At 40.5% G+C, this 14703-nt stretch overlaps 2 protein-coding genes across 17 annotated transcripts in view; one reads left to right on the forward strand and one right to left on the reverse strand.

The window, feature by feature from the left end:
• Positions 1-9412, reverse strand: part of LOC101088611 (olfactory receptor 52L1-like) — a 176009-nt gene extending 166597 nt beyond the window's left edge. For 9 of the 14 annotated variants that reach the window (XM_045038846.1, XM_045038844.1, XM_045038839.1 and 6 more), the window contains exon 1: positions 9337-9395. The gene's annotated coding sequence lies outside the window, so the exon portion shown is untranslated. Of the gene's footprint in view, positions 1-9336 lie in introns of all 14 variants that reach the window. The other 5 variants (XM_045038840.1, XM_045038838.1, XM_045038843.1 and 2 more) reach the window with 5 other exon arrangements.
• Positions 9343-12683, forward strand: LOC102899190 (olfactory receptor 52W1). Of its 3 annotated transcripts, XM_045038850.1 has the most exons (4): positions 9343-9627; positions 9905-10027; positions 10713-10775; positions 10891-12683. In XM_045038850.1, exon 4 carries the CDS (start codon positions 11448-11450, stop codon positions 12408-12410), a length of 963 nt encoding a protein of 320 aa, XP_044894785.1. In that variant the 5' UTR covers positions 9343-9627; positions 9905-10027; positions 10713-10775; positions 10891-11447; the 3' UTR covers positions 12411-12683. The 3 variants fall into 3 exon arrangements, with proteins under 3 accessions (XP_044894785.1, XP_019667497.2, XP_019667500.2); XM_019811938.3 differs by lacking the exon at positions 9905-10027; XM_019811941.3 differs by lacking the exons at positions 9905-10027; positions 10713-10775.
• The last annotated feature ends 2020 nt before the right edge of the window (positions 12684-14703 follow it).

The raw sequence follows: 14703 nt of genomic DNA on the forward strand, positions 1-14703 counted from the left end.
ATATGTACCACTTTTTATATGTCCACAATACCTAAAAAAAAAAAAAACTGGTTTAAAAAACTACAATAAAATTTACAATCACTCCACACTCTGGGAGACAGTATGGAGGTTCCACAAAAAACTAAAAATAGAACTACCCTACGACCCAGCAATTGCACTGCTAGCTTTTATCCAAGGGTTATAGGTGTGCTGTTTCGAAGGGGCACATGCACCCCAATGTTTATAGCAGCACTATCAACAATAGCCAAAGTGTGGAAAGAGCCCAAATGTCCATCAATGGATGAATGAAGAAGATGTATACACACACACACACACACACACACACACACACACACACACACACAGAGTGTAACTCGACCTAAATTTCACCCCATACAAAATTTAACTCGTAATGGATCACAGGCCAGTAAAAAACATTAAAACTATAAGAACTGTAAGGAAAAAACATGGGAGAAAGTATTAGGGATCTAGGTCTAGGCAAAGAGTTTTTAGAGTTGAGATAAAGTTCTTAGAGTTCTTAGAGTTGAGTTCAGTCCATAAAAGGGGAAAAGTAAGTTAGACTAAGTCAAGAGTTTAAAATTTGCTCTGCAAAAGACCCTGTGAAAAAAGGTGAAAAGAGAAGCTACAGACTGAGCGAAAAATATTTGCAACCACATGTTTAACAAAAGACTGCTATCTAGAATATATGAAGAATTCTCAAAACTCAACAGCAAAAATAACAACCCAATTCAAAATTATCAAAAGACAGGAAGAGATATTTCAATGAAAAGGATATACAGATGGCACATAAGCACAAAAAAGATGTGTAACATCAGTAGCCATGAAGGAAATACAAATTAAGATCATGATAAGATATTCAATACCCACCTCTTACAACAGCTAAAAATACAAAATAGTGACAACACCAAATGCTGACAAAAATGAGAGAAACTGAATCACTTATATACTGTTGGTAGGAATACAAATGGCACATTCTCTCTGTAAAACAGTTTGGCAGTTTCTTATAGAACTAGACACGCAACTACCATATGATCCAGCAATTGAACACTTGGGCATTTATCCCAGAGAAATGAAAACTTATGCTCCCACAAAAACTCATACATGATTGTTTGTAGAAATTTATCAGGAACAGCCAAACACTGGAAACATCCCAGATGTCCTTCAACAATGAATGGTTCAACAAACTGTGGTATATCCATACCATAAAATATCGCTCAGCAATAAACAGGAATGAACTACCTGATTCATACAACAATCTCAAGTGAATTATGCTGTCAAAAAAACAATCCCAAATATAATTCTATTTATATAACATTGTACAGATGACAAAGCATAAAAATGGAGAAGAGGTAATCAGTTGCTAGAAGTTATGGAAAGGGGTGTAGAAGGGAGGCAAGGAAGTGGTGTGCCCATAAAAGGGCAAGAAAAGGGATCTTAGTGGTAATGAAATTGTTATGTATCTTGACAGTATTAACGTCAACTTCCTTTTTGTGGTATTGCACTATAGTTTTGCAATTTATTACTACCAAGAGAAACTGAATAAATATTACACAGAATTTCTCAGCATTGTTTCTTATACCTGCATATGAACCCATAATTACCTCAAAATCAAAAATGTGTGTTGTGTGTGTTTCTGTATGTGCATATACAACTATTTAAAAAGAACACACTGATCTGAAAAATATACAATATATTACTGTTAAGCACCTAAGTGTAGTGCTTGATAAAAGTAAATGCTGCAATAAATATTTGTCAAATGAACAAAAGAAAATTATGTAAAATATACTATTTGCTCCCAAAATTATAAAAATTAAAAACTAAAACTCTAAGTGTTTATATAACTACATATGAGCATGGATAAAAGTGTAAAACAATGCAGGATGTTAAGAAAAATTACTTCATAGTAGAGCAAGGGTTGGAAAGAGGACAAGATGAAGAGAGATTATTAAATTTTTTCTTGGTAATCTTTAGAATTCTGCTTACAGTAAACACCCATGAAATTTGAGGATTTAGGGAAGAGACAATTAAGAAAAGATGTTTTTTTTAAATATTTTCAGATTTTTTGGAAAAAGGCAAACAATCCAAAACAATGAAAGTCAAAGAATATGAATGTATGAATATGACTGTTGGATGCTATTAGCACACTGATATTCAAATAATACAAAGTTTGCAAAATGAGGGAAATGCAGCTCTTACCTTCAGGGAAGTGGTGGTGAGACCCCAAAGTGAGAAGAAAGCTGAAACTAAGTGATTACAGACTAAGCAGAAGAAGCAATCAGAACAAGGAAGATGACTGTGTGACAATAAATTCACCAGACTCAAGAGATAGTACATACTCAGGCTCCCTAGACTATCAGACAACTCTGTGGTATTGCTCCCTCCACACAAAAAGGGAGAAAGATGGATTGGGAACACATACACAAAAGTGACTATCAAAATACAGAAAGTGGCACTGGCACTGTTCACGTTGCTGAGAAGACAGATTTGAGTGACATGAAAACTGAGACAAAACTGACATTTGCAATGAATCCTCAGCCCAGGTCAGTGACACACTTACAGTGTAGCAACTTTTACAGGGTGTTTTACATTGCTTTCAGTGCACAAGGGAAGGAAGAGAAGAAGGGATGCTGGCCAGGGAATTATGAAACATTGAGCGTGTCTTTAGGGAAGCTAAAGGGCACAGCTGCAGGCTTTTGGAGAAGGAGTTGTGTGACATAAAATTCACAATGCAACCACAGAGGAGGGGCAGATAAGTCCTAAATGTATTATGTACAGAAGCTATAATGAAGAGAAAGAAGGCATTGATTTGAGTGGATGCAAGAATATTCAAGAAAATTAAGAGGTTAGGAGAAAAGCTATCTTATTCACCTACAGATTTTAGACAAAGCAAGTTTGGTGGTCCTTCATCCTGAATTGGTACATTGGTCTAGGGAAGGAAGGCGAAAGGCAGGCTAAGCATAAATTAAATTACCCATGATAAAAGATGGAAGCCAACCTGATTTAGTTTTATGAAGCCAATGTAACTCTGATACTATATAGTCATGAAAAGGATCCATTTGGGACTCACACTGACCTGGATTCAAATCCAGATTCATTCAAAGTTTTGTGATCAGAAGTCAGCTATCCACATGTCAGTTATTTTATTTGTAAAATGGAAATAATGGTTGCACTTACCTCACAGGGACATTATATTGAATGAGGTGATACATGTAAGCACTTAGTCCAGTGCCTGATCACAGTAAGTGCCGGCAAGGCTGTAAAATAACTCTAAATGTCATACAGTATTGTTGGGAATGAAAAATGGTATGACTACTTTGGAAAAGCATTTCTTAGCTTCTTATAAAGTTAAATATACACTTACCACATGATACACTGATACGATTCCTAGGTATTTACCCAAGAGAAACAAAAATATTTCTACACAAATATTTGTATGCCACTACTCACTATAGCTTTATTAATAATAGTTAAAAAATGAAGACAACCCAAATGCCAATCAAAAGAATAATGGATAAATAATTGTGGAATATTTGTGCAATGGAATTCTATTCACCTATAAAAAGGAATGAACTAATGATACCTTCAAGAAAATGGATGACTCTCAAAAACATGTTGAGTGAAAGAAGTCATATACAAAATAGTACATGATCTCATTAATATAAAATTCTAGAAAAAGTAAAAGTAAATTTAAAAAACAGAAAGTATACTATTAGCTGCCTGAGGCTGGGGCTGGGGCCAGGGTTACAGGGAATTAACCGCAAAGAATAACAAGGGAACATTTGGGGATGATAAAAATGTTTTATTTCTTGTTTGGGATGGTGCTTATATGAGTATATACATTTGTGTCTAAAATCAAATTATATACTTAATATGGGCACATTTACCCCAATAAATTGATTTTTAAAACTGTTAGCAACCTAGAATAAGTTTTCCAAAGAAGTACATTGTCATCATGGAGAAATCATTAAATTTTATTGAATAAAATAAAAGGGGACTTGAATAAACAGTAAGATATAACAGGTTATGAATGGAAAGATTCCATATTCAGGCGATAGCAATGCTCCGCAATTAATCTATAAGCTAGATTTACTCCCAACTAAGATCCCACAAGGTTTTTCATGGAAGTTAACAAAGTGATTCTAATAATTATGTAAGAGAATAAAGGCACAAATAAAGCCAAGATGTTTCTGGATACACACACACACACAGAGAAGAATAAGAAAGTGATTTGCCTGACAGATATAAAGATAATTACAGTAATATTGGTGAGGAATTAGCATATAACACTAATGTAATAGAGAACACAGCCTAGATCAAATCTATTATATATAAGAACTTAGTGTGTAATAATTGTATATTATTGTAGAAAAATACTAGAACAACCAAGTTTCCTTTTAAGAAAAATAAAGAAACAAAACTAGACCCTGGTCTCATATCATACACACAAAAATAAATTTCAGATGGATTAAAAGAATTAAATGTAAAAAAAATGTCTAAACACACCATAAAATGTATAACCTTTACAATCTCAGGGTAGGAAAGGAATTATTCAATAATACACAAAAGTACATGGCCTAGAGGTGCTTTTTATTAAAATTCAAATTTTCTGTAAGGCAAGTGACACCATAAACAAAATTAAAAGATCATTAACAGACTGGAAGATTGTATTTCCAACATAAACAAAGGATTAGTATCTAGAATATACAGAAAAGGTGTACAAAAAATATAGAGGGGAGGGTAAGGCAACTGAACAGAAAAATGGGCAAAAGAAATGATCATACAATTAACAGAAGAGGAAATATAAATGACCAATAAATATATTTAAAATATAAACTAAAATAATGAGCTCATGTTTCTACTTAATCAGATTGACGAAGACGTAAGAGTCTGATAATATAAAGTGCTGTCAAGGATGCTGAAACACAGGATCTCTCATAAACTGCTACTGGGAATACAAATTGGAACAACTACTTTGAAGAACAATTTAACAATATCTGCTAAAAATATAAATGTGCATATCTAATAACCCAGAAATTCCACTTCTAGATGTTTGTTTAAGAGAAACTATTATCCATGTGGAAAAAAAGGCATGTACAAAAATATTAAACAGCAGTATACACAGCAAAATCTCCAGAAACAGTAAGTCTACCAGTAAAGAAATAAATAAATTTTAGCATAATCATACGCTATAAAACCATGTAGACATGTAAAGGGATGATAAAGCTCTATAAACCTGCATAAACAGAACTCAGAACATAATTTCCTGTATACAGTAGGAAATAATTTATGTAAATATCTCAAAGCACCAACTAGCAAAAGCATTATAAAAACTGAATTCGAAAGATACACGAAATTCATGATAATTGTCTCTAAGGTGAGAATGAAACACTATAGGAGATAAAAGAGGCTTTATATGTAAATTTTATTACCTTTATTAAAAAGGAACTGAAAACAGGGGGGACAAAATGGTAGTTAATTATCAATTTTGAACGTCTCGATAATGTGTGCATTGGTTATTCTTTGTACTTTTATATATATTAGCCACTTCTCAAGTAAAAGCATGACAAAAAAAACAATGAAGAATATTAAAAACAAGTTATGAGGCTGCTGCAATATTCTAAGGTTGTGGGGTGTACAATGGGACATACTCCAGTGGGGATGAAAGGAGGCAGATACACAGGCTCTTTAAGGAAGCGGGCCTCAGTGGCTGTGTGAATGTTATGATAAGAGAGGCTGTTTCCCCATTCATAATACTATGTTTGACATGTAATGAGTTCGTAATAATGTTTGCTGGATTCTGTGAATGACATTAGTACTTTCCTCGTTGTAAGAGTTTCAGCCATGCAATGTGAGCTTACAGGAAGGGAGGTAATGGTGGAAAAGATGAAGGTGCTACCTATTACCTCAGAAAAGAACTTCAGGGAATTAATTTCTCAAAAGGTGGGCCCAGTAAACATAGTTCAGAAATCCCCTTCTAAATGCTAGAGAGCCTTTAGAGAGAACTACTCGTCTTCTGTAAGAAAAGTCTTTGGAAGACCAACCCAGCACTGATCTCCTTAGCCAATTATTGATCAGAGAGACTTAGAAAATGCCTCTTCCATGCCTCACATTGAAGGGAAAGAATGATTGGACAAGTTAAGAGGGAGGTTTCAACACCGCAACCCAATTTTTCTGTCTTACAGTGTTGTCTGGGAGACAAAGACAGGAACTGTGACCTCAGTATGCAAGAGAACACTAGAGTCAGTACTATCTATAGTCAAAGACAGAGTCAATCCAAAGGACTGACCCCACTGCAGAGGAAGGGAAAATGGATAAGGACAGCAGACAATACTATAGGAGAATTGATAAAAATTAGATCTGACCTATTCCATACCCCTACCAGAAACTGACTTCTACTAGATCCTATTATGATAGGGAGAATAATTCCTCTCACAAATTTGTAACATTGGTGCCAGAATATCCACTGTCCTTGGTATTGGGGACTCCCAGTACCCCCAGAGCTTTATGGAATACTAAAGATGTTCTCATGGAAGGACTGGGTAGCCTCAGATGGGGGAGGGAAGTGAAGCTAGAAGACCTAGAAAACTGAGTGGTATGGTGGTTCCATGTCATCCACATCTCCATAGGATATGGAGTGCCACCTGATCTTACCTTGGGCTTATAGAGTCTCTCTACCCCACCAGAAACTGAGGGGAAGTGAAACGCCTGGGCTATTGGGGGCGCTACTGGTCACAGAAGGCTCTCATACTCGCCTGGGAATTGAGACTTGACCAATTAAGAGTTTGTCTTAATAGGTTTCTAGAAGAGGATTCAGTGTTGAGTGGCACCACTAGGACCCAAGATTTTCTGATCTGTAATCTACATATAAATGGATAATCTACTGTTATATGTTGTTGTTCACTGGTCACTGTAAGCAGAAAATTGGAGCAGACTCATACAACACAAGCTGATCTCTGGAAACACTATTCTATAGCAGATGGTGGTAGTAGCTGCATTTGTCAAAGAAGTGAGAAATTCAGGGTCAATTCCCAGAGCCCTCTCATTCCTAGCCAATGAGCCCTCCTCCTCCTCCTCTCTACCTTCGCCCCCTCTACAGGGCTGGCATCCACCCCTGGGGAGCATGTTCTGACATACAGCCCCACAAGGTCACAGGTGTACTGTCAGATACCCTCCTCCAATGGCCAATGTCAGAGGGAAAGACCAGCTAGGTGATCCCCCAATCTGTTCAGAGAGCTTCTGTAATGTTGGACTGGGGCCTGGGAAACCAAAAAAGGAACTTTTCCACAGATAAAGTCAATGATATCCCCCAATACAGCCTGGATTAATAGACAGTGGGCAACACAGAATATAGCAGATTTGCAGGAACTTAATGATTTCAATTTTGTTGGGTTTAAAGAATCTGTGATTTATCTTACGAACAATCTTTTGTACAGTTATGTCCAGGACAAGAATATGTCAGCCAGAAGTCCCATTAGTCTTCTCTTGAGGCCATTGGATATAATGGCATTCAAGGGCTTTTTTTCTCCCAGTTGTCTCCTTCTCGGCTCTCCACCCATTGTCCCTACCTTCCAAGTGCTCCTCTCCTCCCTCAGAAATCCTAGGACAACCTGAACTTCCCCTCCCAGGAACAGATCTTTTTGCCCCAAATATCCTAGAAAACTCTTATTCATGTGCTAAATCTCAACAGAAATGTTTAAAGCAGTGGCTAAGAGCAAGAATGCTAGGGTCAGACCCAGTTGGTATCTAACTGCTATTTACTAACTGTGCGCCCTTGGGTAAGTTACTTATCTTTGTGCCTTAGTTCTTTGTTGGTAAAATGGAGGAATCTTTGTACCCCATTGCAAATACATGTTGTAGGAATAGGACTTAGAGCAGTGCCTGCACATAGGAAACTGCAGCCATTACTATAATTCAGAGAAGAGGGAAAGGCTCCTTTCCCTGTGCTCCCACCATATCTGATACTAACCTCAATGAATGCAATTACTAAAGTAGCCCTCCAACGACAGTTTGCATCACTGAGTCCACTAGACAGTGAGCTCCTTGAGGGCAGCAGTGCCTTGTTATTGCCATTGTATCCTCACCATATGGTACAGGGCCAGGCACAAAAGAGATTCAATCAGATCTGCTATAAAGCTGGTTTTGAAGAGCAAATTTGTTCCAACCAATTGCTACATTAGGCAACTGAGTAAGTTGGAACTGAGTGAATTTCATATTTGTTTACTGTATGATTCCCTCTGCCAGAAACTAGGTGAATGCACAAAACTGCATTCAAAACTGCTGAACATAGCAGCAAAGGAAAATCCAACATCCACACACCTAAAACACCTATCACCGCTCAGGTTATGAACCATACTCATCCACATCTGGTGTTAGAACATTCCACCCAATTTCAGATTCAGGTTATACGTTCCAACATCCCCAGTGGATGTCTGAAAATATGGATAGTACCAAACTATATACACAGGCATACCTCAGAGATACTGCCGATTCAGTTCCAGACCACCGCAGTTAATGCAAATATAGCAATAGAGTCAAATGAATTTTTGTTTCCCAGTGCATATAAAAGTTATGTTTACACAGTATTGTAGCCTAGTAAGTGTACAATAGCATTAGGTCTAAAAAAAAAAAAAATGCAGAGTATGTTAATTTAAAAACTTTATTGCTAAAAAGTGCTAACCATTATCCGAGCTTTCAGTGAGTTGTAATCACTGACCACAGATCAACATAACAAATATAATAATAATGAAAAGGTTTGCAGGGTGCCCGGGTGGCTCAGTCAGTGAAGTGTCTGACTTCAGCTCAGGTCATGATCTTGCAGTTCATGGGCTCGAGCCCCACCTTGGGCTCTGTGCTAACAGCGAAGGAGCCTGGAGCCTGCTTTGGATTCGGTGTCTCCCTCTCTCTCTCTCTCTCTCTCTCTCTCTCTCTCTCTCTCTGCCCCTCCCCCCTTTCAAAAATGAAAAATAAACATTAAAAAAAAGTTTTTTAAATAATGAAAAAGTTTGAAATGCTGCAAAATTTACCAAAACGTGACAAGGACACAAAGTGAACAAGTGCTGTTGGAAAAATGGCGATAGACTTCCTAGAAGCAGGGTTGCCACAGACCTTCAATTTGTAAAAACCATGCTCTGTGAAGCGCAATCAAGCGGAGCACAATAAAACGAGGTATGCCTTGTACCGTGTTTTCCTATACATGCATTACCTATGCCAAAGTGTAATTTATAAATTAGGCATAGCAAGAGACTAGCCAAAATAACTACTAGTTATAACAATATACTGTAATAAAAGTTATGTGAATGTGGTCTCTCTCAAAATATCTTACTGTGTTGTACTCACCCTTCTTCCTGTGATGATGCGTGAGAGGATAAAATGCGTGAGGACACAAAGTGAGGGGAATGACGCAGCATTGTGACGTGGCGTTAGGTTACAGATGACCTTCTGACGATTCGTCAGAAAGAGAATCATCTGCTTCCAGACCGCATTTGATGGCAGCGGGCAATCAATTGAAACTGCAGCAGCGAAACCACAGATAAGGGGGACTCCCGTAGTCTCCTCTTCTACCGTTTCTCAGTTATTCACAAGCTGCTTCTAATGTTTCCACAAGGAAAACTCCTTGTCTTTTTCAAGGTAATGTGTCATAGTTACTGGTGTGTTTATGTGCTTTCTAACCAGCTAACATATGTAGAACGGTGCCACCATTTTGATTAGGGTCCTATCCTTTTTTTAAATGTGTCACTGGCGATGTTTTGGAATGTTGTGCCCTACTGCCACCTTTCCCGCAAGTCCTGTTTTTTCCTGCATTATTTTGTATAGCGTGGTGATTTTTAGGCTCTGCCTCGTTAGAGCAGAATCATACCCAGTGGACTCGGGGTTGATGGTATGTCTTTCTTTCTCATCTCTGTAGATACCTAAGGCTCCTGAAACTGTAGGAGCCCATGTTGGTCAACAAACAAATGCTGTTTGGGCCAGCAGTACTGTCACACAAATAAAAGCAATAAATATATATTCATGGACAACGACATGCCAGGTACTGTGATGAGCAGTGGAGATACTGGCTAATAAGAAGCATTGCCTGTAACTCAGCCTAGTGGGAGAGAGAGACAAGTAATTACAACAGAGGGGGACGCACGCTATTCAAGAATATAGCAAGGTCTTCTCTCCAGACTTCAGGGAGTCTGTTTCTTTCCTTGCTGCCCCCATCTCTGCCTCCTTGCTCTACTTCCTGAAGTTACCTGTCAGCACAGAGCAAGGAGGCAGCACAGGGAAGAGTTAATGTGGCACAGGTGGGAGGAGTAAGGGCCCTGAGGGAAGCCAGTGGAACAGCTTCATAAAGGGCCCCAAAGGCACTGGTCAAGGTGAAGAGAAGCTGCCAACACCCAGTGCACAGGATCTTTCTCCAGTCAAGTCTTCTGCTGGTGTTTTCCTCCTCATTCATTTATCCATTCCATGTTTATTAATCTTCAGTAAGCTAGAGTCTGCGTGGAATCAGTTCTACTCACCCTGCCTCCTCCAACGTCAGAGATGCTTCTTCCACGAATGGCTGCTACTCTGGGTTGAGTGCCATTTCCTCCCCCTCTGTCACCTCCACTCCCTCTGGCACCCCAGAAATAAGACTTTAGCGGGACCCCCTTCTGGATCATGAGGAAGGTAGGGAGTCAGAGAAGTTCCTTTTTTTTTTGCTGCCATTTCTCTCTTTCTCTGTTCCTTCCTAGGCCCAACTTCAAACCTCCAGCTGGTGTTCAAGTTTACTACCTAAGTATCAAGTTAAAAATAATGTAAGCACCCCCAAAACCCACCAGATTTTCTCTGGTCACATCAGGCTTCCAGTTCCACTCAGTCCCATCTTCCTCACCCTCCTATTTCTCCTTTTCTCTTTACTTTCTTCTCCAGGGCTGATGCCCAGAATGTTAAAGATGGACAACACTGCAACTACTGTGCCCACCCCCATTGTAGAGCTGAGGAAACTGAGGCCCAGAAACTCTGCCTAAGCATATACAGTCAAGAACAGTGCAGCCTGGGGCCTGATACCCAACCAGCTCTGGCTTTCTCCCCATCATACAGAGACTGAGATGGACTCTACTTTGGATCCTAAGGAAGAAAATCTTTCATGTCAGCCACAGCTCTCAGCTGACCTCCAACTGTACCAGCCACTGCAGCAGTGAGGCCCTCCTTCCTTATGACCAGTGTCTCCCCTGGTCTCCCCCTATGACACTCATGGGCTTTCAGGCACAAAGGATTCTCCCATCCAAGCTAGTGTAGTGACCTTGATTATCTGTCAAAACCCCCAACCAAAGGTATAACCCTGTGGTCCCCCAACCCTGCACTACCCCTACACATACTCCATGGATGGGTCTCTGCCACTGTGATACCCCCCCAAAATCTCTCCCTTTATCCTTCCCCTTTCAGGAGTCATGCCATGAACCCTAAAGCTTTGCCCCCTCCACAGGATGGCAGAAGGTCCACATTCCAACTCCACCTTCCCACGCCCAACCTTCTTCATACTGACTGGCATTCCAGGGCTAGGGCCTGCCCAGGCTTGGCTGACACTGGTCTTCGGGCCCATGTATCTGTTGGCCCTGCTGGGCAATGGAGCACTGCTGACATTGGTGCAGATAGATTCCACACTGCAGCAGCCCATGTTTCTACTCCTGGCCGCACTGGCAGCCACAGACCTGGGCTTAGCTACATCTATAGCCCCAGGGTTGCTTGCTGTGCTGTGGCTTGGGCCCCGGCCTGTGCCATACAGTGCCTGCCTGGTCCAGATGTTCTTTGTTCATGCACTGACTGCTGTAGAATCTGGTGTACTGCTGGCCATGGCCTGTGATCGTGCCGTGGCAGTAGGGCGTCCACTGCACTACCCTCTCCTAGTCACCAAAGCCCGTGTAGGCTATGCAGTCCTGGCACTGGCACTGAAAGCTGTGGCTATTGTTGTGCCTTTCCCTCTGCTGGTGGCGCGATTTGAGCACTTCCAAACCAAGACCATAGACCATGCCTACTGTGCACACATGGCGGTGGTAGAACTGGTGGTGGGCAACACACGGGCCAACAATTTGTATGGGCTGGCGCTTTCACTGGCTGTGTCTGGTATAGATATCCTGGGCATCACTGGCTCTTATGGGCTCATTGCTCATGCTGTGCTGCGGCTGCCTACCCAGGAGGCCCGTGCTAAGGCCTTTGGCACATGTAGTTCCCACATATGTGTCATTCTGGCCTTCTATGTACCTGGTCTCTTCTCCTACCTCACACATCGCTTTGGTCGTCACACTGTCCCAAAGCCCGTACACATCCTTCTCTCTAATATTTATTTGCTGCTGCCACCTGCCCTCAACCCACTCATCTATGGGGTCCGCACCAAGCAAATCAGGGACCGACTCCTGGAAATCTTCACATTCAGAAAAAGCCAGTTCTAATGGGCAAAAAAAAAAAAAAAAAAAAAAAAACAATGGAGCCTGGTGGTGGAGGTGAAGGAATATTCAGAAGAGTCCAGGGCCTGGAGGTATGGATTATGTCTTCTTTGTCCCACTGTCTACATATGACTGTGATAATCACTCAAATTATTTGCTGTGAAGCCTCTACAACACATATCACTAGCATCTGCAGACTTTGGTCTATCCACATATCTTGCTTGGGAGGCAGGAGGCAGGGCAGGAAAATAAAATCAGGAATTACCATGGCTTATAGTACACAAGATTTAACTTAAAGAAAACTTCCTTTCCCACCCCTTCCATTATTTTAACCTAAGTCTGCCCATGTCTCCACACAAAAGCTTCTCTATTGATTCTAGACCTGGGGACCTGGGAAGAGTGAAGCTGCCTCTGGAGGAAAGTGCTTGGGTAGTTTTCTGGGTTCAAAGCCCTCTTCATTCCTGGAACCAGATTCTGTCCTTAGGGAAGAAGTTACAGGCTTATTCCCCACATTCTGAGAATCTGGATAATGTGTCCAGATAGGGGTCCCAAAATTGGCCATTCCTAGTTCAGAGAATCCCCTTGGTTTCGTGGGTTAGGGTCTATTTCCCCTACCTCCACTCTCCTGTCAATATCTCAAGAATTAATGGCTAGAACTCTCCCTTAGGAGTCAGAGGTCCAACTTAAAGATTTTGAGGGGCACCTGGGTAGCTCAGTTGGTTAAGCATCAGACTTCAGCTCAGGTCTTGATCCCACAGTTTGTGGGTTTGAGGCCCACATCAGGTTCTGTGCCTCCGTCTCTCTCTGTACCCCACCCCCCACTCATGCTCTCTCAAAAATAAACACTTAAAAAAAATTTTTTTAAAGAAATTCTGATATCCCAGGAAATCATTGTAGCCACTTTACCTGCTTGTCTGAGGTCTAGTCACTATGGTCTCTTACCAATTTGCTCTTCTCTGCATCCTCAGCCAAGAATGTTGAATTCCCAAATAAAATCTATATCAGCACCCCCATTTGGACTGGCCAACATCACTAGAAGCACAGGATGTTGGTATAGGAATATTTCACACTGCTGTGGCTACCAGAGAATAGAGATATTACACATGGTGTAACAGGGGACTGACCTTCAGCTAAGATTACAATGGAAGGGACGTTGTGCAAAAGATCTTTCACACCAGCATGGAGCCCAGAATGAATATAATTTCAGACAAAAAGCAGGAATTCACTTTTAGAAGGTCATGGAAAGCTGCAGGCTGCACAGGCAGACCCAAGCTCTTTGGGAAAACTATCATAACTGCAGGTATTGGAGTCAGCCATGAGGACCTGAAGCCAAGTGCAATGCTAACCACTCAGCACAAACAGCTGCACCAAGTACCACGGGAAAGCACACAGAACAGGCGGCTGCAAATCTGAAAAGGCAGGTGACGTCTTCTCAGGGCCACATGGGGTCTCACCAGGTCCTCACTAACAAGGAGCTAAAGAGAAAGCCCAGAAGCTCTGCGCGATTTTCAGAGGTGTTGTCACATTGAGAAGATTGACAGTTTTCCTTTGTAGCCTCAGTCATTCCCAAGACTAATCTTTTTCATGAAGTTCTGAGTTAAAAAAATTCCTCAGGCAATGATTTTGTGGATAATTATGACAAAATTCTAATCCTAATTGGAACTGAGTCATTAAGATGTCCATATCCTTCTCTTAGGGATTCCTCTTTGATAAATCTATCCTGACAAAATAATTAGAGATGTGAACAAAGATGTATGCAGTAAGATATTTATTACAACATTATTATAAAGAAATGTACGTGTGACAGTCTTGTGTCACACATACACACGCACACATTTTTTGCCTCTCCCCTCTGGTACACGAAAAAGGGAAATCCTATGCAGCCAATGTTCACAAGCAATGAATTCTGTCACCTTCCCACCACAGGAAACCTCTTGTCTAAGGCACCTTCATTCCCTGGTTGTGCACAGCTTCCCAGCGCAGCTGAGTCCAAGGTTGTGCATTGTTCATTGCAAGAACTTTCTTCAAGCCAAAAATCCACACCCTTGGACATTAGTATTTTGTCTGGATGGAGAGCACACACATACCTACCATGTGATGTGTTCAGAAGACTACCAGCAATCCCCTACTCCTCACAAAACCTGAGAATAATTCTAAGCGCATAATCCCTTATCCACAATTCCAAAATAAAAAAATCTTTGAAGAAACAATGTTTTTTTCATAACTTTGGCCAAAAACCTGACCTGAAACATCACGATGGTATTTATAGTATTTATGTATTTCACTTGGTGTGAATATT

Source organism: Felis catus, chromosome D1, assembly GCF_018350175.1.
Source record: "Felis catus isolate Fca126 chromosome D1, F.catus_Fca126_mat1.0, whole genome shotgun sequence".
NCBI classification, from domain to species: domain Eukaryota; kingdom Metazoa; phylum Chordata; class Mammalia; order Carnivora; family Felidae; genus Felis; species Felis catus.

What these genes read in the sequence shown, in the direction of transcription:
- LOC102899190 (XM_045038850.1), top strand. Translation starts at nt 11,448, where the DNA reads ATGGCAGAAGGTCCACATTCCAACTCCACCTTCCCACGCCCAACCTTC.